The sequence below is a fragment of the Taudactylus pleione genome, unplaced genomic scaffold (genome assembly GCF_031769625.1).
Source record: "Taudactylus pleione unplaced genomic scaffold, aTauple2 ptg000893l, whole genome shotgun sequence".
NCBI lineage: Eukaryota > Metazoa > Chordata > Amphibia > Anura > Myobatrachidae > Taudactylus > Taudactylus pleione.
Genome location: NW_028285294.1, coordinates 380,130 through 403,980, shown reverse-complemented (window position 1 = coordinate 403,980; position 23,851 = coordinate 380,130). Strand labels below are relative to the sequence as shown.

The window sequence follows — 23,851 nt, the reverse complement described above, 5'->3', positions numbered from 1 at the left end:
AGTTATCACTACCAGCTGAGGGTGCGGCCATTACTGTGTGATACACCATGACAGTTATCAGTACCAGCTAAGGGTATGGCCGTTGCTGTGTGATACACCATGACAGTTATCAGTACCAGCTAAGGGTACGGCCATTGCTGTGTGATACACCATGACAGTTATCACTACCTGCTAATGGTACGGCCGTTGCTGTGTGATACACCATGACAGTTATCACTACCAGCTAAGGGTACGGCCATTGCTGTGTGATACACCATGACAGTTATCAGTACCAGCTAAGGGTACGGCCATTGCTGTGTGATATACCATGACAGTTATCAGTACCAGCTAAGGGTACGGCCATTGCTGTGTGATACACCATGACAGTTATCACTACCAGCTAAGGGTACGGCCATTACTGTGTGATACACCATGACAGTTGTCAGTACCAGCTAAGGGTACGGCCATTACTGTGTCATACACCATGACAGTTATCACTACCAGCTAAGGGTATGGCCATTGCTGTGTGATACACCATTATAGTTATCAGTACCAGCTACGGGTACGGCCATTGCTGTGTGATACACCATGACAGTTATCAGTACCAGCTAACGGTACGGCCATTGCTGTGTGATACACCATTATAGTTATCAGTACCAGCTAAGGGTACGGCCATTGCTGTGTGATACACCATGACAGTTATCAGTACCAGCTAAGGGTACGGCCATTGCTGTGTGATACACCATGACAGTTATCAGTACCAGCTAAGGGTACAGCCATTACTGTGTGATACACCATGACAGTTATCGGTACCAGCTAAGGGCTACGGCCATTGCTGTGTGATACACCATGACAGTTATCAGTACCAGCTAAGGGTACAGCCATTACTGTGTGATACACCATGACAGTTATCAGTACCAGCTAAGGGCTACGGCCATTGCTGTGTGATACACCATGACAGTTATCACTACCAGCTAAGGGTATGGCTGTTGCTGTGTGATACACCATGACAGTTATCACTACCAGCTAAGGGTACAGCCGTTGCTGTGTGATACACCATGACAGTTATCACTACCAGCTAATGGTGCGGTCATTGCTGTGTGATACACCATGACAGTTATCACTACCAGCTGAGGGTGCGGCCATTACTGTGTGATACACCATGACAGTTATCAGTACCAGCTAAGGGTATGGCCGTTGCTGTGTGATACACCATGACAGTTATCAGTACCAGCTAAGGGTACGGCCATTGCTGTGTGATACACCATGACAGTCATCAGTACCAGCTAAGGGTACGGCCATTGCTGTGTGATACACCATGACAGTTATCAGTACCAGCTAAGGGTACGGCCATTGCTGTGTGATACACCATGACAGTCATCAGTACCAGTTAAGGGTACAGCCGTTGCTGTGTGATACACCTTGACAGTTATCAGTACCAGCTAAGGGTACGGCCATTGCTGTGTGATACACCATGACAGTCATCAGTACCAGCTAAGGGTACGGCCATTGCTGTGTGATACACCATGACAGTTATCAGTACCAGCTAAGGGTACGGCCATTGCTGTGTGATACACCTTGACAGTTATCAGTACCAGCTAAGGGTACGGCCATTGGTGTGTGATACACCATGACAGTCATCAGTACCAGCTAAGGGTACAGCCATTGCTGTTTGATACACCATGACAGTTATCAGTACCAGCTAAGGGTACGGCCATTGCTGTGTGATACACCATGACAGTCATCAGTACCAGTTAAGGGTACAGCTGTTGCTGTGTGATACACCTTGACAGTTATCAGTACCAGCTAAGGGTACGGCCATTGCTGTGTGATACACCATGACAGTCATCAGTACCAGCTAAGGGTACGGCCATTGCTGTGTGATACACCATGACAGTTATCAGTACCAGCTAAGGGTACGGCCATTGCTGTGTGATACACCATGACAGTCATCAGTACCAGCTAAGGGTACAGCCATTGCTGTGTGATACACCTTGACAGTTATCAGTACCAGCTAAGGGTACGGCCATTGGTGTGTGATACACCATGACAGTCATCAGTACCAGCTAAGGGTACAGCCATTGCTGTGTGATACACCATGACAGTTATCACTACCAGCTAAGGGTACGGCCATTACTGTGTGATACACCATGACAGTTGTCAGTACCAGCTAAGGGTACGGCCATTACTGTGTGATACACCATGACGTACCACTACCAGCTAAGGGTACGGCCATTACTGTGTGATACACCATGACAGTTATCAGTACCAGCTAAGTGTACGGCCATTACTGTGTGATACACCATGACAGTTATCACTACCAGCTAAGTGTACGGCCATTGCTGTGTGATACACCATGACAGTTGTCAGTACCAGCTAAGGGTACGGCCATTACTGTGTGATACACCATGACATGTACCACTACCAGCTAAGGGTACAGCCATTACTGTGTGATACACCATGACAGTTATCAGTACCAGCTAAGTGTACGGCCATTACTGTGTGATACACCATGACAGTTATCGGTACCAGCTAAGTGTACGGCCACTACTGTGTCATACACCATGACAGTTATCACTACCAGCTAAGGGTATGGCCATTGCTGTGTGATACACCATGACAGTCATCAGTACCAGCTAAGGGTACGGCCATTGCTGTGTGATACACCATGACAGTTATCAGTACCAGCTAACGGTACGGCCATTGCTGTGTGATACACCATTATAGTTATCAGTACCAGCTAAGGGTACCGCCATTGCTGTGTGATACACCATGACAGTTATCAGTACCAGCTAAGGGTACGGCCATTGCTGTGTGATACACCATGACAGTTATCAGTACCAGCTAAGGGTACAGCCATTACTGTGTGATACACCATGACAGTTATCGGTACCAGCTAAGGGCTACGGCCATTGCTGTGTGATACACCATGACAGTTATCAGTACCAGCTAAGGGTACAGCCATTACTGTGTGATACACCATGACAGTTATCGGTACCAGCTAAGGGCTACGGCCATTGCTGTGTGATACACCATGACAGTTATCACTACCAGCTAAGGGTATGGCTGTTGCTGTGTGATACACCATGACAGTTATTACTACCAGCTAAGGGTACAGCCGTTGCTGTGTGATACACCATGACAGTTATCACTACCAGCTAATGGTGCGGTCATTGCTGTGTGATACACCATGACAGTTATCACTACCAGCTGAGGGTGCGGCCATTACTGTGTGATACACCATGACAGTTATCAGTACGAGCTAAGGGTATGGCCGTTGCTGTGTGATACACCATGACAGTTATCAGTACCAGCTAAGGGTACGGCCATTGCTGTGTGATACACCATGACAGTTATCAGTACCAGCTAAGGGTACGGCCATTGCTGTGTGATACACCATGACAGTCATCAGTACCAGCTAAGGGTACAGCCATTGCTGTGTGATACACCATGACAGTTATCAATACATTTATGAAATGTTTATAAAATAATCTGTACTGCAGTTGTTACTGTTTTCTCTGGGTATATGGATATCCAGCTGTCAGACAAATGCTTCATATAAATGGAAGTTGAAATAGCGACATCCACAGGCAGAAAGAAGGCACTGCACTCATTTAGATACTTTGGAGGAGCAAAACCAAACAATAAAGCTCAACATAAAAAAACTTTATATCATATTTTGATGAAACTGTCCTGGAATGAATGCTAGATCCTCGGCTTTTATACTCTGTGGTTGTAACCAGGTTCCTCCCTGGGAACATTAGGTATAGAGTGCTAGCTCACCTTCCCCTTGTTAAAGTAATGGATGATTTTACGGCTCAGACTTTCTTTCCGCTGCCACTCGCTCTGGGCCGGGTAATGGAGGAAATCCCGTAGGGAGCGGTCTTCCCAGTGCAGTGTCTCCCAGTACAGGAGCAGAGTAAATGCAGCTTCTAGAGAAGACAGATACAAAGTGGACGGAGGTTACAGCACTTCCAGCTACAGTATGTACTATATGCAGAGTTACACTGCGCTCATCTCCGGCCCCGAGGATCTTTCCCAAGAGTCTGGAACCATCAGTTTCAGATCTGCTGTGAGACTGGGCCTGATTCAGAGCCGCACGTAAGCGGCTGCTCGTTCGCTCCGAGCGATGTTCGCACATCTGCGCATGCGTATGGGTCGTAATGCGCATGCGCCAACCAGTCATTGAAATCGAGCGCTTGCTAAATAGCGAGTGCCTGCTAATTTGAGTGACAGAATGAGGCGTTTGTGGGTGGTAACAGGGGAAGGTGCTTGAAAACGGGGAGTGGTGATCCGAACGCAGGCGTGCCAAACGGTCAAAACGGGCGTTTTAAGGCTGTGCATAATTAACAAAGCAGCGTCATCGATCACGTCACTTGGTTGTCTCTACCACAAGCACTGCGAGCAGTTCAGACGCCTTTCGATGTACTCAATTAATCAAATAAATAGTGGAGATGACGTATGATGCGAACGGCCAGGGGGCGTCTTTACAAAATAGCGAGCCATGTTTCGTTTGCTCGCTCAGACATAGAGGCGTCAACAGACCGCAAAGAGCGAGCACTCAATTTAAATAGCCGGCCCCTTTTTCTGAACGAGCGAGTGCAAATAGCGTCCGGCTCTGAATCAGGCCCACTGTCAGAGCTACATAATGGTTAGCAATATATGTAGCTGTGTGTTATAATGTATTAATCTGTCTTGATCTCTGCCTGTAGCTGTGTGTTATAATGTACTAACCTGTCCTGTCCTCTGCCTGTAGACGTGTGTTAACCGGTCTTGTTCTCTGCCTGTAGCTGTATATTATAAAGTATAAGTTTTGCCGCCCAGCGAGTGTACCTGTATAGCTCTCCGCCTATAGCTGCATATTACAGAATATAAGTTTTGCCGCGCAGTGTGTGTACCTGTATAGCTCTCCGCCTGTAGCTGCACATTATACAGTATACGCGTGTGTACCTGTATAGCTCTCCGCTTGTAGCTGCATATTATACAGTATAAGTGTGTGTACCTGTATAGCTCTCCGCCTGTAGCTGCATATTATACAGTATAAGTGTGTGTACCTGTACAGTTCTCCCCCTGTAGCTGCATATTATACAGTATAAGTGTGTGTACCTGTATAGCTCTCCGCTTGTAGCTGCATATTATATAGTATAAGTGTGTGTACCTGTATAGCTCTCCGCCTGTAGCTGCATATTATACAGTATAAGTGTGTGTACCTGTATAGCTCTCCGCTTGTAGCTGCATATTATACAGTATAAGTGTGTACGGGCGTTTTAAGGCTGTGCATAATTAACAAAGCAGCGTCATCGATCACGTCACTTGGTTGTCTCTACCACAAGCACTGCGAGCAGTTCAGACGCCTTTCGATGTACTCAATTAATCAAATAAATAGTGGAGATGACGTATGATGCGAACGGCCAGGGGGCGTCTTTACAAAATAGCGAGCCATGTTTCGTTTGCTCGCTCAGACATAGAGGCGTCAACAGACCGCAAAGAGCGAGTATACCTGTATAGCTCTCCCCCTGTAGCTGCATATTATACAGTATAAGTGTGTGTACCTGTATAGCTCTCCGCCTGTAGCTGCATATTATACAGTATAAGTGTGTGTACCTGTATAGTTCTCCCCCTGTAGCTGCATATTATACAGTATAAGTGTGTGTACCTGTATAGCTCTCCCCCTGTAGCTGCATATTATACAGTATAAGTGTGTGTACCTGTATAGCTCTCCGCCTGTAGCTGCATATTATACAGTATAAGTGTGTGTACCTGTATAGCTCTCCCCCTGTAGCTGCATATTATACAGTATAAGTGTGTGTACCTGTATAGCTCTCCGCCTGTAGCTGCATATTATACAGTATAAGTGTGTGTACCTGTATAGCTCTCTGCCTGTAGCTGCATATTATACAGTATAAGTGTGTGTACCTGTATAGCTCTCCGCCTGTAGCTGCATATTATACAGTATAAGTGTGTGTACCTGTATAGCTCTCTGCCTGTAGCTGCATATTATACAGTATAAGTGTGTGTACCTGTATAGCTCTCCGCCTGTAGCTGCATATTATACAGTATAAGTGTGTGTACCTGTATAGCTCTCCGCCTGTAGCTGCATATTATACAGTATAAGTGGTGTACCTGTATAGCTCTCCCCCTGTAGCTGCATATTATACAGTATAAGTGTGTGTACCTGTATAGCTCTCCGCCTGTAGCTGCATATTATACAGTATAAGTGTGTGTACCTGTATAGCTCTCTGCCTGTAGCTGCATATTATACAGTATAAGTGTGTGTACCTGTATAGCTCTCCGCCTGTAGCTGCATATTATACAGTATAAGTGTGTGTACCTGTATAGCTCTTCGCCTGTAGCTGCATATTATACAGTATAAGCGTGTGTACCTGTATAGCCTCCGCCTGTAGCTGCATATTATACAGTATAAGTGTGTGCACCTGTGTAGCTCTCTGCCTGTAGCTGCATATTATACAGTATAAGCGTGTGTACCTGTGTAGCTCTCCGCCTGTAGGTGTATATTATACAGTATAAGCGTGTGTACCTGTATAGCTCTCCGCTTGTAGCTGCATATTATACAGTATAAGTGTGTATACCTGTATAGCTCTCCCCCTGTAGCTGCATATTATACAGTATAAGTGTGTGTACCTGTATAGCTCTCTGCCTGTAGCTGCATATTATACAGTATAAGTGTGTGTACCTGTATAGCTCTCCCCCTGTAGCTGCATATTATACAGTATAAGTGTGTGTACCTGTATAGCTCTCCGCCTGTAGCTGCATATTATACAGTATAAGTGGTGTACCTGTATAGCTCTCCCCCTGTAGCTGCATATTATACAGTATAAGTGTGTGTACCTGTATAGCTCTCCGCCTGTAGCTGCATATTATACAGTATAAGTGTGTGTACCTGTATAGCTCTCCGCCTGTAGCTGCATATTATACAGTATAAGTGTGTGTACCTGTATAGCTCTCCGCCTGTAGCTGCATATTATACAGTATAAGCGTGTGTACCTGTATAGCCTCCGCCTGTAGCTGCATATTATACAGTATAAGTGTGTGCACCTGTGTAGCTCTCTGCCTGTAGCTGCATATTATACAGTATAAGCGTGTGTACCTGTGTAGCTCTCCGCCTGTAGGTGTATATTATACAGTATAAGCGTGTGTACCTGTATAGCTCTCCGCCTGTAGCTGCATATTATACAGTATAAGCGTGTGTACCTGTATAGCCTCCGCCTGTAGGTGCATATTATACAGTATAAGTGTGTGTACCTGTATAGCTCTCTGCCTGTAGCTGCATATTATACAGTATAAGCGTGTGTACCTGTATAGCCTCCGCCTGTAGGTGTATATTATACAGTATAAGCGTGTGTACCTGTATAGCTCTCCGCCTGTAGCTGCATATTATACAGTATAAGCGTGTGTACCTGTATAGCCTCCGCCTGTAGGTGTATATTATACAGTATAAGTGTGTGTACCTGTATAGCTCTCCGCCTGTAGCTGCATATTATACAGTATAAGTGTGTGTACCTGTATAGCTCTCCGCCTGTAGGTGCATATTACACAGTATAAGCGTGTGTACCTGTATAGCTCTCCGCCTGTAGGTGCATATTATACAGTACAAGCGTGTGTACCTGTATAGCTCTCCGCCTGTAGGTGCATATTATACAGTATAAGCGTGTGTACCTGTATAGCTCTCCGCCTGTAGGTGCATATTATACAGTATAAGCGTGTGTACCTGTATACGCCTGTAGCTGAATATTATACAGTATAAGCGTGTGTACCTGTATAGCCTCCGCCTGTAGCTGCATATTATACAGTATAAGCGTGTGTACCTGTGTAGCTCTCCGCCTGTAGGTGCATATTATACAGTATAAGCGTGTGTACCTGTATACGCCTGTAGCTGCATATTATACAGTATAAGCGTGTGTACCTGTATAGCTCTCCGCCTGTAGGTGCATATTATACAGTATAAGCGTGTGTACCTGTATACGCCTGTAGCTGCATATTATACAGTATAAGCGTGTGTACCTGTATAGCTCTCCGCCTGTAGGTGCAGGTCACAGAGCTTATGAATGTATCTGATGTACATCTCTTCCTTATTTATTTCCGATTTGTAGAAATTCTGTGAGAAATCAGAGCAGAGATTTTTATATAAGACACAGAATCCTAAAGAAAAACCGTCCTATGGTCGTATGGCTACAGCTATACCGGCAACGGCCTCACCATCAGATTCACCGTGCAGCCGACCTTCTTATTTTCTGTCTCTTCGCCCTTCATACAGTCCCTACACAGAGATATATGTTATGTATATACAGTATAAACATCCATACAGCACGCAGGTCGCCGTCCGTCTCTTACCTGTAGTCCAGCAGTCTCTCCATCAGGCGCGTTACAGAGGTCACAAACGATGCGCCCGGCTCTCTCCAGGTCTCCTGCTCTATTTTCTCCAGCAAGCTGAGGGCACAAGTGAGATGAGACATCGTTACGTACACGCTGGGCTATGAGACAGCTGCAATATAGAGAGGAGAGATGACCGGGACAGAGAACGCATTTAGGTGCCAGAGACAGAAGACACATAATAGAGGGGTCTCTGCCCTGGAAAATAGGAAAATGGGGAGACGAATAAATATATAAACCACAGATGTAGAGAGAAAGGTAGACACACACACGCGCACACACAAGCCATGTTATTAGGCTACACCTGCACACACACGCGCACACACAGGCCATGTTATTGGGCTACACCTGCACACACACACGCACAAACAGGCCATGTTATTAGGCTACACCTTTCTAGCACTACGTAGGACCCTCCTTTGCCCCCAGAACCTCCCTCAGAGACTCTGGCCCATGGTGCCATGATGGCGTCACACAGTTACTGCAGATTTGGCAGCTGGACAATCACCCCCCTACATGCCAGCGGTGCTGTATTGTACTGAGGTCTGGTGACTGTGGTTGCCATTGGGGTACACTGTCTCATCGTCATGTACACGGTACCAGCTGGAGAGGGCGTGTGCTGTGTGACATGTCGTGGTATCCTGCTGGATGTACACAATATAGGATGGGTAGGATAGGGGCCACAGAGGGGCGCACACGTGTACTTAACCCCTGACACAAGGCAGGCTGGAGCCACTTAATCCTGTTATTTACAGGAAATTCTGAGCTACTATTGAGGTCCGCCAGACCAGGCCATAATTGTCCAATCTATGAATGCCCAGGTTTGGTGACCTGTGCCCACTGTAGGCTCAGCTCCAGCTGACAGGAGTGCAACCAGACTTAGAGGTCTTCTACTTCTACTGTAGGTTCAACAAGTTGTGTGTTCAGATCTCTTCTGCATACCGCTGTTGTTACACCTGGTTATTCCAGTCACTGTCGCCTTCCTGCCGGCTCGCACTGACCAGGCTCCTCTGACCTCTCTCAGTGACACGGCCTTTGTCAGCCAGAGAACTGCCGCTCACTGGATGTGTTTTGTGCACTGTCTTCTGTATCTCTAGTGACTGTCACGTGTGAAAGTCTCAGGAGATCAGCAGTTCCTGATATACTTAAACCACCCTGTCTGGTACTAACAATCATTCCACGGTCACTGAGCTGAAATTATTCTCCATTACGGTGTTTAGTCTGAACAACAACTGAACCTATTAACCATGTTTATAGGTTTTTTTTTTTTAAGTTGCTGCCACATGACTGGCTGATTAGCTATTTGCATTAAAAAGCAGGTGTATAGGTGTAACTTATAACGTGGCCAGAGCGTATATATGAGCAAATAGACACAGCGAAAGACGATCATAGATCAAATAAACACTGGGGGTTCTAAATACTTCCAACAATTGGGAAACATATTAATATGCATGCATGTATCTGTATAAAGGGCACACACTGCAGACATGCAGTAATAAGCTGTAGGAATATACATTAACCTCTTACCTCGGATATGGACCAAACAGCTGAGAGCTGCAGCAGCAGTGAGAGTGGGACATAAATATACATATATCACCATCTGTGACTATACACCGCAAATGCCTCGTCCTGCTATTATCACACCGTCCATCTATTCTCTAAGCAAAGGTACAGACGTGTCCTCGTACATCTAGCCTTAATACGCTATGCGGCGCCAGACGTCTGGCGTGAGTGAGCCACCAGGTCCTGTGCGACTCTGCTTGCGCCCAGCGTCTTTTTCGCACACAGATATACAAGTGTCACATATGAAATTAATCAGCGCAGTCTCCTGGTGCGTCCTAGTCGCATCACATTGTCATCGACATCGGGCGTTTGGCATGACTGCAGCAATAGTGTGTGAGGACACATCTCCAGGTAACCTGTTGTTCTCCTGCTACTGTGGAACTGTAAGTCCCAGCATGCTCCACCAATTCCACGACAGCAGAAGATCTGCAGGTTGCCCTAAGCTGGGTACACAATAGACTATATGTCATCCGATCCCGTGGGTCGGAACGACATATCGGGTACATCGTCTAGTGTATACCTATGATATGCTCGCTCCCGCGGGTCGCTAGAGACATCGCCCGTCGGCCCTACTGCGGAGCCGTCGGGGAATGTCGCTAACGATGCGTCATCATGACACGTATATCCCCCCTGTCCGACCCGGCATCGGCAACTGTATATGCACTTTCCGCATGACGGGTCCAGTCGCTGGCGATGTCGTGCTGGGTACATAAGCATAGGACTGCGTCAGAGCATTGCGCGCAGCTGTATACAGGGCTTCATTCAGAGCCGCTCGTACATCTGCGCATGCGTACGGATTGTAATACGCATGCACGAACCAGTCAGTGCGGCCGAAAATCGTGTGCTCGCTAAATAGCGAGTGCGTGCTATTTTGAGTGACAGGAGGAGGCGTATGTGGGTGGTAATAGGGGAAGGTGCTTGAAAACGGGGAGTGGAATTCCGAACGCAGGCGTGCTTAAAGGTCAAAACGGGCGTTTTAAGGGTGTGCATAATTAATACAGCAGCGTCAGCGACCACGTCACTTGGTTGTTTTATAGTCAGAACTGCTCGCATGATTGCGGTAGGAAAAATCAACCACAAGAATAGCGAGCAGTTCAGACGCCGTTCGATGTACTCGATTAATCTAATAAATAGCGGAGATGACGTATGATGCGAGTGGCCAGGGGGCATGTTTTTCAAAATTACGACCGCAAGTTTTGTTCGCTCGTTCAGACATAGAGGCGTCAACAGACCGCAAAGAGCGAACGGTTAATTTGAATAGCCACCCCCTTTTTCTGAACGAGCGAGCGCAAATAGCGTCCGGCTCTGAATCAGGCCCACAGTCTTTCCTTTAGCTGCCCATCCCCCGGCTACTGCCATATACTCCTGGGGGAGACAGCTGGGACTCACAGGAGGCTGAAGAGCTCTCGGTAGTTTTCGTCTCCTTTCCCCTCTGAGACCAGAGTGTCCAGTTTATCAATCAGTTCGGCCTCCACCTGAAAGGGAACAAGTGCGAGGGTCATAGAGGGCGTCGCTGCGCCACAAAATGCGCAATAAGTACAATGAGCAGACAGTATAACGGAGACATACAACCCAGGTACATGGTGCTTTGCTGTAGAATACATGATCATACCTGTGAGGCAGTAACTTGTGGGACAGACTTTCATACAAACATGGCACTGTGTATTGGGCAACCACATGAAGTGATTAAAGAGAGCTGTTCTGGACTGTTTTGTGGGAAAGGTAACATAGCCCAATACACACTTTCTATGACATATGATGGTATTTATATGTTCCTCTGTCAGATGGGCAGCGCCGCTAGGAATATACACACAATAGCGACTTTTCCTCATGTCATGTACCAAACGCTGACGCGGATTCTCCTCTCACCTGCTTGAAGTTACCATTGCGTCGCTGCTCACAATCCATCATATCATGGAAAATGGGGATCATGATATTTCGCACCTCAGGTTGAGGGACGAGTGATACCCCCAGGAAGGGTCCGATCATGCCTGGGATAAAGTGATATTTGTGCTCCCCTAAAATATACACAGGAAATCAGATGAGGAATGGAGGACGGAAGGGAACCAGCTGGAGACATATATATATATATATATATATATATATACCGCTTATAGCCACCTACCCAGGTTCTGCCACATGTTGAACAGCTCGTAGGTCATCATGACACGCATGTCACCATATCTACAAAACACGGAACTGTTACTTACTGCTCAACACTAAAGACAATCTGCTCAGCTCTAATGACTGTTCAGTACTACAGACTCAATGCTCAGTACTACAGACTCATAGCTCAGCACTACAGACTCAATGCTCAGTACTACAGACTCATTGCTCAGTACTACAGACTCATAGCTCAGCACTACAGACTCAATGCTCAGTACTACAGACTCAGTACTACAGACTCATTGCTCAGTACTACAGACTCAATGCTCAGTACTACAGACTCATAGCTCAGTACTACAGACTCATAGCTCAGTACTACAGACTCAATGCTCAGTACTACAGACTCAATACTCAGTACTACAGACTCATTGCTCAGTACTACAGACTCAGTGCTCAGTACTACAGACTCATTGCTCAGTACTACAGACTCAATGCTCAGTACTACAGACTCAATGCTCACTACTACAGACTCATTGCTCACTACTACGGACTCAATGCTCAGTACTAAAGACTCATAGCTCACTACTACAGACTCATAGCTCACTACTACAGACTCAATGCTCAGTACTACAGACTCAATGCTCAGTGCTACAGACTCAATGCTCACTACTAGACTCAATGCTCACTACTACAGACTAAATGCTCAGTACTACAGACTCAATGCTCAGTACTACAGACTCAATGCTCAGTACTACAGACTCATTGCTCAGTACTACAGACTCAATGCTCAGTACTACAGACTCAATGCTCACTACTAGACTCAATGCTCAGTACTACAGACTAAATGCTCAGTACTACAGACTCAATGCTCAGTACTACAGACTCATTGCTCAGTACTACTAGACTCATTGCTCAGTACTACAGACTAAATGCTCAGTACTACAGACTCAATGCTCAGTACTACTAGACTCATTGTTCAGTACTACAGACTCATTGCTCAGTACTACAGACTCATTGCTCAGTACTACAGACTCAAGGCTCAGTACTACAGACTCATTGCTCAGTACTACAGACTCAATACTCATTACTACAGACTCATTGCTCACTACTAGACTCATTGCTCAGCACTACAGACTAAATGCTCAGTATTACAGACTCAATGCTCAGTACTACAGACTCATTGCTCACTACTAGACTCATTGCTCAGTACTACAGACTCAATGCTCAGTACTACAGACTCATTGCTCAGTACTACAGACTCAATGCTCACTACTACAGACTCAATGCTCACTACTACAGACTCAATACTCAGTACTACAGACTCATAGCTCACTACTACAGACTCAATGCTCAGTACTACATACTCAATGCACAGTACTACAGACTCATTGCTCAGTACTACAGACTAAATGCTCAGTACTACAGACTCAATGCTCAGTACTACAGACTCAATGCTCATTACTACAGACTCATTGCTCAGTACTACTAGACTCATTGCTCATTACTACAGACTCATTGCTCACTACTACAGACTAAATGCTCAGTACTACAGACTCAATGCTCAGTACTACAGACTCAATGCTCATTACTACAGACTCATTGCTCACTACTACACTCATTGCTCAGTACTACAGACTAAATGCTCAGTACTACAGACTCAATGCTCAGTACTACTAGACTCATTGCTCAGTACTACAGACTCAATGCTCAGTACTACAGACTCATTGCTCACTACTAGACTCATTGCTCAGTACTACAGACTCAATGCTCAGTACTAGACTCAATGCTCAGTACTACAGACTCATTGCTCAGTACTAGACTCATTGCTCAGTACTACAGACTCAATGCTCAGTACTACAGAAACATTGCTCAGTACTACAGAAACATTGCTCAGTACTACAGACTCAATGCTCAGTACTACAGACTCATTGCTCAGTACTACAGACTCAATGCTCAGTACTAGACTCATTGCTCAGTACTACAGACTCACTGCTCAGTACTACAGACTCAATGCTCAGTACTACAGACTCAATGCTCAGTACTACAGACTCATTGCTCAGTATTACAGACTCAATGCTCAGTACTACAGACTCAATGCTCAGTACTACAGACTCATAGCTCACTACTACAGACTCAATGATCACTACTACAGACTCAATGCTCACTACTAGACTCATTGCTCAGTACTACAGACTAAATGCTCAGTACTACAGACTCAATGCTCAGTACTACAGACTCAATGCTCATTACTACAGACTCATTGCTCACTACTAGACTCATTGCTCAGTACTACAGACTAAATGCTCAGTACTACAGACTCAATGCTCAGTACTACTAGACTCATTGCTCAGTACTACAGACTCAATGCTCAGTACTACAGACTCATTGCTCAGTACTACAGACTCATTGCTCAGTACTAGACTCATTGCTCAGTACTACAGACTAAATGCTCAGTACTACAGACTAAATGCTCAGTACTACAGACTCAATGCTCATTACTACAGACTCATTGCTCACTACTAGACTCATTGCTCAGTACTACAGACTAAATGCTCAGTACTACAGACTCACTGCTCAGTACAACTAGACTCATTGCTCAGTACTACAGACTCAATGCTCAGTACTACAGACTCATTGTTCAGTACTACAGACTCATTGTTCAGTACTACAGACTCATTGCTCAGTACTACAGACTCAATGCTCAATAATACAGACTCATTGCTCAGTACTACAGAAACATTGCTCAGTACTAGACTCAATACTCATTACTACAGACTCATTGCTCACTACTAGAATCATTGCTCAGTACTACAGACTAAATGCTCAGTACTACAGACTCAATGCTCAGTACTACAGACTCATTGCTCACTACTAGACTCATTGCTCAGTACTACAGACTAAATGCTCAGTACTACAGACTCAATGCTCAGTACTACAGACTCAATGCTCAGTACTAGACTCATTACTCAGTACTACAGACTCAATGCTCAGTACTACAGAAACATTGCTCAGTACTACAGAAACATTGCTCAGTACTAGACTCAATGCTCAGTACTACAGACTCATTGCTCCGTACTACAGACTCATTGCTCTGTACTACAGACTCATTGCTCAGTACTACAGACTCAATGCTCAGTACTACAGACTCATTGCTCAGTTCTACAGACTCAATACTCAGTACTACAGACTCAATGCTCAGTACTACAGACTCAATGCTCACTACTACAGACTCATTGCTCACTACTAGACTCATTGCTCAGTACTACAGACTCAGTGCTCAGTACAACATACTCATTGCTCAGTACTACAGACTCAGTGCTCAGTACTACAGACTCATTGCTCAGTACTACAGACTCAGTACTCAGAACTACAGACTCATTGCTCAGTACTACAGACTCATTGCTCAGTACTACAGACTCAGTACTCAGTACTACAGACTCATTGCTCAGTACTACAGACTCAGTGCTCAGTACTACAGACTCATTGCTCAGTACTACAGACTCAGTACTCAGAACTACAGACTCATTGCTCAGTACTACAGACTCAGTACTACAGACTCATTGCTCAGTACTACAGACTCAGTACTACATACTCATTGCTCAGTACTACAGACTCAGTGCTCAGTACTACAGACTTAGTGCTCAGTACTACAGACTCATTGCTCAGTACTACAGACTCAGTACTCAGAACTACAGACTCATTGCTCAGTACTACAGACTCATTGCTCAGTACTACAGACTCAGTACTACATACTCATTGCTCAGTACTACAGACTCAGTACTCAGTACTACAGACTCATTGCTCAGTACTACAGACTCAGTACTACAGACTCAGTACTACATACTCATTGCTCAGTACTACAGACTCATTGCTCAGTACTACAGACTCAGTACTCAGTACTACAGACTCATTGCTCAGTACTACAGACTCAGTACTACAGACTCATTGCTCAGTACTACAGACTCAGTACTACAGACTCATTGCTCAGTACTACAGACTCAGTACTACATACTCATTGCTCAGTACTACAGACTCATTGCTCAGTACTACAGACTCAGTGCTCAGTACTACAGACTCATTGCTCAGTACTACAGACTTAGTGCTCAGTACTACAGACTCATTGCTCAGTACTACAGACTCAGTACTCAGAACTACAGACTCATTGCTCAGTACTACAGACTCAGTACTACAGACTCATTGCTCAGTACTACAGACTCAGTACTCAGTACTACAGACTCATTGCTCAGTACTACAGACTCAGTACTACAGACTCATTGCTCAGTACTACAGACTCAGTACTACAGACTCATTGCTCAGTACTACAGACTCAGTACTCAGTACTACAGACTCATTGCTCAGTAGTACTACAGACTCATTGCTGAGTACTACAGACTAAATGGTCAGTACTACAGACTAAATGGTCAGTACTACAGACTCATTGCTCAGTACTACAGACTCAATACTCAGTACTACAGACTCATTGCTCACTACTAGACTCATTGCTCAGTACTACAGACTAAATGCTCAGTACTACAGACTCAATGCTCAGTACTACAGACTAAATGCTCAGTACTACAGACTCAGTGCTCAGTACTTGACTCATTGCTCAGTACTAGACTCATTGCTCAGTACTACAGAGTCAATGCTCAGTACTACAGACTCAATGCTCAGTACTAGACTCATTGCTCAGTACTACAGACTCAATACTCAGTACTACAGACTCAATGCTCAGTACTAGACTCATTGCTCAGTACTACAGACTCAATGCTCAGTACTACAGACTCATTGCTCAGTACTACAGACTAAATTCTCAGTACTACAGACTCATTGCTCAGTACTACAGACTCAATGCTCAGTACTACAGACTCATTGCTCAGTACTACAGACTCATTGCTCAGTACTACAGACTCATTGCTCAGTACTACAGACTCAATACTCAGTACTACAGACTCAATGCTCAGTACTACAGACTCATTGCTCAGTACTACAGACTAAATTCTCAGTACTACAGACTCATTGCTCGGTACTACAGACTCAATGCTCAGTACTAGACTCATTGCTCAGTACTACAGACTCATTGCTCAGTACTACAGACTAAATGCTCAGTACTACAGACTCAATTCTCAGTACTACAGACTCAATGCTTAGTACTAGACTCATTGCTCAGTACTACAGACTCAATACTCAGTACTACAGACTCAATGCTCAGTACTAGACTCATTGCTCAGTACTACAGACTCAATACTCAGTACTACAGACTCAATGCTCAGTACTACAGACTCATTGCTCAGTACTACAGACTAAATTCTCAGTACTACAGACTCATTGCTCAGTACTACAGACTCAATGCTCAGTACTACAGACTCATTGCTCAGTACTACAGACTCATTGCTCAGTACTACAGACTCAATACTCAGTACTACAGACTCAATGCTCAGTACTACAGACTCATTGCTCAGTACTACAGACTCAATACTCAGTACTACAGACTCAATGCTCAGTACTACAGACTCATTGCTCAGTACTACAGACTAAATTCTCAGTACTACAGACTCATTGCTCAGTACTACAGACTCAATGCTCAGTACTAGACTCATTGCTCAGTACTACAGACTCATTGCTCAGTACTACAGACTAAATGCTCAGTACTACAGACTCAATTCTCAGTACTACAGACTCAATGCTCAGTACTAGACTCATTGCTCAGTACTACAGACTCAATACTCAGTACTACAGACTCAATACTCAGTACTACAGACTCATTGCTCAGTACTACAGACTAAGGCCCTCATTCAGAGCCGCTCGTTAGCGGCAGTACGCTCGTTCCGAGCGATGTTTGCACATCTGCGCATGCGTACGGTTTTTAGTACGCATGCGCGAACCAGTCAGTGCGGCCGAAAATCGTTGGTACGCAATATAGCGAGGGCCTGCTATTTTGAGTGACAGAATGAGGCGTATGTGGGTGGTAACAGGGGAAGGTGCTTGAAAATGGGGAGTGGAGATCCGAACGCAGGCGTGCTTAAAGGTCAAAACGGGCGTTTTATGGGTGTGCATATTTAAAACAGCAGCGTCATTGACCACGTCACTGGGTTATTTTATAGCCAGAACTGCTCGCAAATTTGTGGTAGCAAACACCAACCACAAGAATAGCGAGCAGTTCATACGCTGGTCGATGTACTCGATTAATCTAATAAATAGCGGACATGACGTAGGATGCGAGCGGCCAGGGGGCGTTTTTAACAAATAAACGAGCGTATGTTTTGCTCGCTCGTTCAGACTTAGAGGTGTGAACAGACTGCAATGTGCGTACGGATCATTTGAATAGCCACCCCTTGTTTTTAAACGAGCGACCACAAATAGCGAACGGCTCTGAATCAGGCCCTAAATTCTCAGTACTACAGACTCATTGCTCAGTACTACAGACTCAATGCTCAGTACTAGACTCAATGCTCAGTACTAGACTCATTGCTCAGTACTACAGACTAAATGCTCAGTACTACAGACTCAATTCTCAGTACTACAGACTCATTGCTCAGTACTAGACTCATTGCATAGTAGTACAGGCTCAATACTCAGTACTACAGACTCAATGCTCAGTACTACAGAATCAATGCTCAGTACTACAGACTCATTGCTCAGTACTACAGACTCATTGCTCAGTACTACAGACTCATTGCTCAGTATTACATACTCATTGCTCAGTACTACAGACTCATTGCTCAGTACTACAGACTCAATGCTCAGTATTACAGACTCAATGCACAGTACTACAGACTCAGTGCTCAGTATTAGGGAGGGGGCACTTACTTGTCCAGGATCCGCCTCCTCTTGCCTGCAGCAAAGTTCTCCAGCTGTAGGCTGGGCTGATTAATGAAGAGAACGGCCAGGCTGAAATACGAGTTCCACACCTGGAAGACAAATAACAGACTGTGACGGGGTGCATGGAACCGGGGCGCATCCCCCAATAAACGCAGATAGCGGCCCAAGTTACTGCAATAATAAAGGTAATTACCTTAAAGTCGAAGTCCCCTTCACAGAAGTTCTTGTGCACCGCCGGAGACACGTACTGGACAGTCGTCACTATGATGCTGGGAAAAGATAAAGGGTTAAATATACGCAGATACAGAAAGGAGGAGGCCGTTCCGTGGGCTGGACCAACGTTATCTGGGAACATAACGTAAGTGTGATGTCACTGATGAGGTCACTAGTTTCCATTATAATCATTCACAAACACGGCTGTAGTGGTCTGACATTACACGGCTGTAGTGGTCTGTCTGTACAAGGCTGTAGTGGTCTGTCTGTACAAGGCTGCAGTGGTCTGTCTGTACACGGCTGCAGTGGTCTGTCTGTACACGGCTGCAGTGGTCTGTCCGTACACGGCTACGGTAGTCTGTCTGTACACGGCTGTAGTGGTCTGTCTGGACACGGCTGTAGTGGTCTGTCTGTACACGGCTGTAGCGGTCTGTCTGTACAGGGCTGTAGCGGTCTGTCTGTACATGGCTGTAGTGGTCTCTCTGTACACGGTTGAAGTGGTCTGACTGTACACGGCTGTAGTGTTCTGACTACACGGATGTAGTGGTCTGACTGTACACGGCTGTAGTGGTCTGACTGTACACGGCTGCAGTGGTCTGTCTGTACACGGCTGCAGTGGTCTGTCTGTACACGGCTGCAGTGGTCTGTCTGTACACGGCTGCAGTGGTCTCTCTGTACACGGCTGTAGTGGTCTCTCTGTACACGGCTGTAGTGGTCTCTCTGTACACGGCTGCAGTGGTCTGTCTGTACACAGATGCAGCGGTCTGTCTGTACACGGCTGCAGCGGTCTGTCTGTACATGGCTGTAGTGGTCTGTCTGTGCACGGCTGCAGTGGTCTGTCTGTGCACGGCTGTAGTGGTCCGTCTGTACACGGCTGTAGTGGTCTGTCTGTACTCGGCTGTAGTGGTCTGTCTGTACTCGGCTGTAGTGGTCTGTCTGTACTCGGCTGTAGTGGTCTGTCTGTACACGGCTGTAGTGGTCTGTCTGTACACGGCTGCAGTGGTCTGTCTGTACACGGCTGCAGCGGTCTGTCTGTGCTATATAGCTTAAGTGGTCTGTCTGTACACAGCTGTAGTGGTCTGTCTGTACTCGGCGTCAGTGGTCTGTCTGTGCACGGCTGTAGTGGTCTGTCTGTACACGGCTGTAGTGGTCTGTCTGTGCACGGCTGTAGTGGTCTGTCTGTGCACGGCTGTAGTGGTCTGTCTGTACACGGCTGGAGTGGTCTCTCTGTACACGGATGCAGTGGTCTGTCTGTACACGGATGCAGCGGTCTGTCTGTACACGGCTGCAGCGGTCTGTCTGTACACGGCTATAGTGGTCTGTCTGTGCACGGCTGTAGTGGTCTGTCTGTGCACGGCTGTAGTGGTCTGTCTGTACTCGGCTGTAGTGGTCTGTCTGTACTCGGCTGTAGTGGTCTGTCTGTACACGGCTGTAGTGGTCTGTCTGTACACGGCTGCAGTGGTCTGTCTGTACATGGCTGCAGTGGTCTGTCTGTGCACGGCTGCAGTGGTCTGTCTGTACACGGCTGCAGTGGTCTGTCTGTACACGGCTGCAGTGGTCTGTCTGTACATGGCTGTAGTGGTCTGTCTGTACACGGCTGCAGAGGTCTGTCTGTACACGGCTGCAGCGGTCTGTCTGTACACGGCTGCAGCGGTCTGTCTGTACACGGTTGTAGCGGTCTGTCTGTACATGGCTGTAGTGGTCTTACTTGCTGGCCAGCAGTCTCATCACCGTCCAGTCTGGAGGGAAGACGCTCAACTTCTGCAGGTTCCGGAAGACACAAAAAATCTTCAGCAGAAACTCCTGAATAAAGAACATACATAGGGCCTGAGTTAGTAAGGAACGCGCGTAGTCCCACTGCGATCATATGCTAATGAGTGCAATCGCTATGCTGTCACAGCCTAACATAGGGACGCCCACCTTACCTTACACACATCCGTAATACTTAGCAATGGAGTACCATCGCAGCCTCACACACACTTACACAAGCTCTGACCTTACTCAGGAATTACTAACCTCATCACACGCAGTGATTACACAAGACTGAGACACCATCAGTAACATGGAGTACCATCACAGCCTCACACACACTTACACAGGCTCTGACCTTACTCAGGAATTACTAACCTCATCACACGCAGTGATTACACAAGACTGAGACACCATCAGTAACATGGAGTACCATCACATCCTCACACACACTTACACAGGCTCTGACCTAACTCAGGAATTACTAACCTCATCACACACAGTGATTACACAAGACTGAGAGACCATCAGTAACATGGAGTACCATCACAGCCTCACACACACTTACACAGGCTCTGACCTTACTCAGGAATTACTAACCTCATCACACACAGTGATTACACAAGACTGAGATACCATCAGTAACATGGAATACCATCACAGCCTCACACACACTTACACAGGCTCTGACCTTACTCAGGAATTACTAACCTCATCACACACAGTGATTACACAAGACTGAGAGACCATCAGTAACATGGAGTACCATCACATCCTCACACACACTTACACAGGCTCTGACCTTACTCAGGAATTACTAACCTCATCACAAGCAGTGATTACACAAGACTGAGACACCATCAGTAACATGGAGTACCATCACAGCCTCACACACACTTACATAGGCTCTGACCTTACTCAGGAATTACTAACCTCATCACACGCAGTGCTTACACAAGACTGAGATACCATCAGTAACATGGAGTACCATCACAGCCTCACACACACTTACACAGGCTCTGACCTTACTCAGGAATTACTAACCTCATCACACACAGTGATTACACAAGACTGAGAGACCATCAGTAACATGGAGTACCATCACAGCCTCACACACACTTACACAGGCTCTGACCTTACTCAGGAATTACTAACCTCATCACACACAGTGATTACACAAGACTGAGATACCATCAGTAACATGGAGTACCATCACAGCCTCACACACACTTACACAGGCTCTGACCTTACTCAGGAATTACTAACCTCATCACACACAGTGATTACACAAGACTGAGAGACCATCAGTAACATGGAGTACCATCACAGCCTCACACACACTTACACAGGCTCTGACCTTACTCAGGAATTACTAACCTCATCACACACAGTGATTACACAAGACTGAGATACCATCAGTAACATGGAGTACCATCACATCCTCACACACACTTACACAGACTCTAACCTTACTCAGGAATTACTAACCTCATCACACGCAGTGATTACACAAGACTGAGACACCATCAGTAACATGGAGTACCATCACAGCCTCACACACACTTACACAGGCTCTGACCTTACTCAGGAATTACTAACCTCATCACACGCAGTGACTACACAAGACTGAGATACCATCAGTAACATGGAGTACCATCACAGCCTCACACACACTTACACAGGCTCTGACATTACTCAGGAATTACTAACCTCATCACACACAGTGATTATACAAGACTGAGAAACCATCAGTAACATGGAGTACCATCACATCCTCACACACACTTACACAGGCTCTGACCTTACTCAGGAATTACTAACCTCATCACACGCAGTGATTACACAAGACTGAGACACCATCAGTTACATAGAGTACCATCACAGCATCACACAAACTTACACAGGCTCTGACCTTACTCAGGAATTACTAACCTCATCACACACAGTGATTACACAAGACTGAGAAACCATCGGTAACATGGAGTACCATCACAGCCTCACACACTCTTACACAGGCTCTGACCTTACTCAGGAATTACTAACCTCATCACACGCAGTGATTACACAAGACTGAGACACCATCAGTAACATGGAGTACCATCACAGCCTCACACACACTTACACAGGCTCTGACCTTACTCAGGAATTACTAACCTCATCACACACAGTTATTACACAAGACTGAGAGACCATCAGTAACATGGAGTACCATCACATCCTCACACACACTTACACAGGCTCTGACCTTACTCAGGAATTACTAACCTCATCACACACAGTGATTACACAAGACTGAGAGACCATCAGTAACATGGAGTACCATCACATCCTCACACACACTTACACAGGCTCTGACCTTACTCAGGAATTACTAACCTCATCACACGCAGTGAGTTCTCAGGCTGTGTACGGCATTGCAGTGGCTAATTTATGCACGCCCTGCAACTCCGTTCAAACACACAGTCACGCCTGTGTTTCGCCAGCCACCCCGTCACCATCCCCAAACAGCACATCCTGTCAATTACTTTGCTATGATTCTGCGTAGTCACTGTGATCGCCGTCCCGATCGCAGTGGAGTCTTCATGCACTGCAATGCATACGTATGCGCAGAACACAACAATTGGCCAATTGCGTGTATAATCGTAGTTGCGATCGGTAATGAATCAGCCCCATAGTCCAGACTTACAGATACCAGGAACACTGGGCGTGGACGCAGAGTCTGAGAAACATCTGCGCAGATATTGTTCTTATTCTGCAATATTTTCATCTAGAACATGTAACGGAAATGGGAAGGAAATGGCGGCTGTTTATCCCGACAGCGGATGCCCGACAGGATGAAGATCCCGACAGAGGCAGGTAAGTGCTGAGGAACCGCTACAGGGAATATAGTAACCAGGCTGTATGCCCAGGAGCAGTATAGAATGTCCCTGTACTGCGGGACTCCCAGCAAGACGCATAACATACAGAAGTACGCTTTGTCGACAAAGTACGACCGATGCTGCGTCTGTGTATGACTGATGCTGCGCCTGTG

General features: G+C 45.9%; 1 protein-coding gene across 1 annotated transcript in view; it reads right to left on the bottom strand.

Moving 5' to 3' along the window:
* The window catches only part of DOCK3 (dedicator of cytokinesis 3), a 394,022-nt gene that overhangs the window by 74,208 nt on the left and 295,963 nt on the right, over positions 1–23,851 (bottom strand). Inside the window, exons 28-38 of the mRNA XM_088459078.1 lie at positions 20,780–20,874; positions 19,052–19,127; positions 18,847–18,947; positions 12,059–12,117; positions 11,803–11,951; positions 11,323–11,408; positions 9,898–9,924; positions 8,332–8,427; positions 8,197–8,257; positions 8,002–8,095; positions 3,763–3,911 (exon numbers count right to left, since the gene is read on the bottom strand). Coding sequence (XP_088315204.1) covers positions 3,763–3,911; positions 8,002–8,095; positions 8,197–8,257; positions 8,332–8,427; positions 9,898–9,924; positions 11,323–11,408; positions 11,803–11,951; positions 12,059–12,117; positions 18,847–18,947; positions 19,052–19,127; positions 20,780–20,874 — 993 coding nt within the window. The remainder of the gene's footprint in view (positions 1–3,762; positions 3,912–8,001; positions 8,096–8,196; positions 8,258–8,331; positions 8,428–9,897; positions 9,925–11,322; positions 11,409–11,802; positions 11,952–12,058; positions 12,118–18,846; positions 18,948–19,051; positions 19,128–20,779; positions 20,875–23,851) is intronic.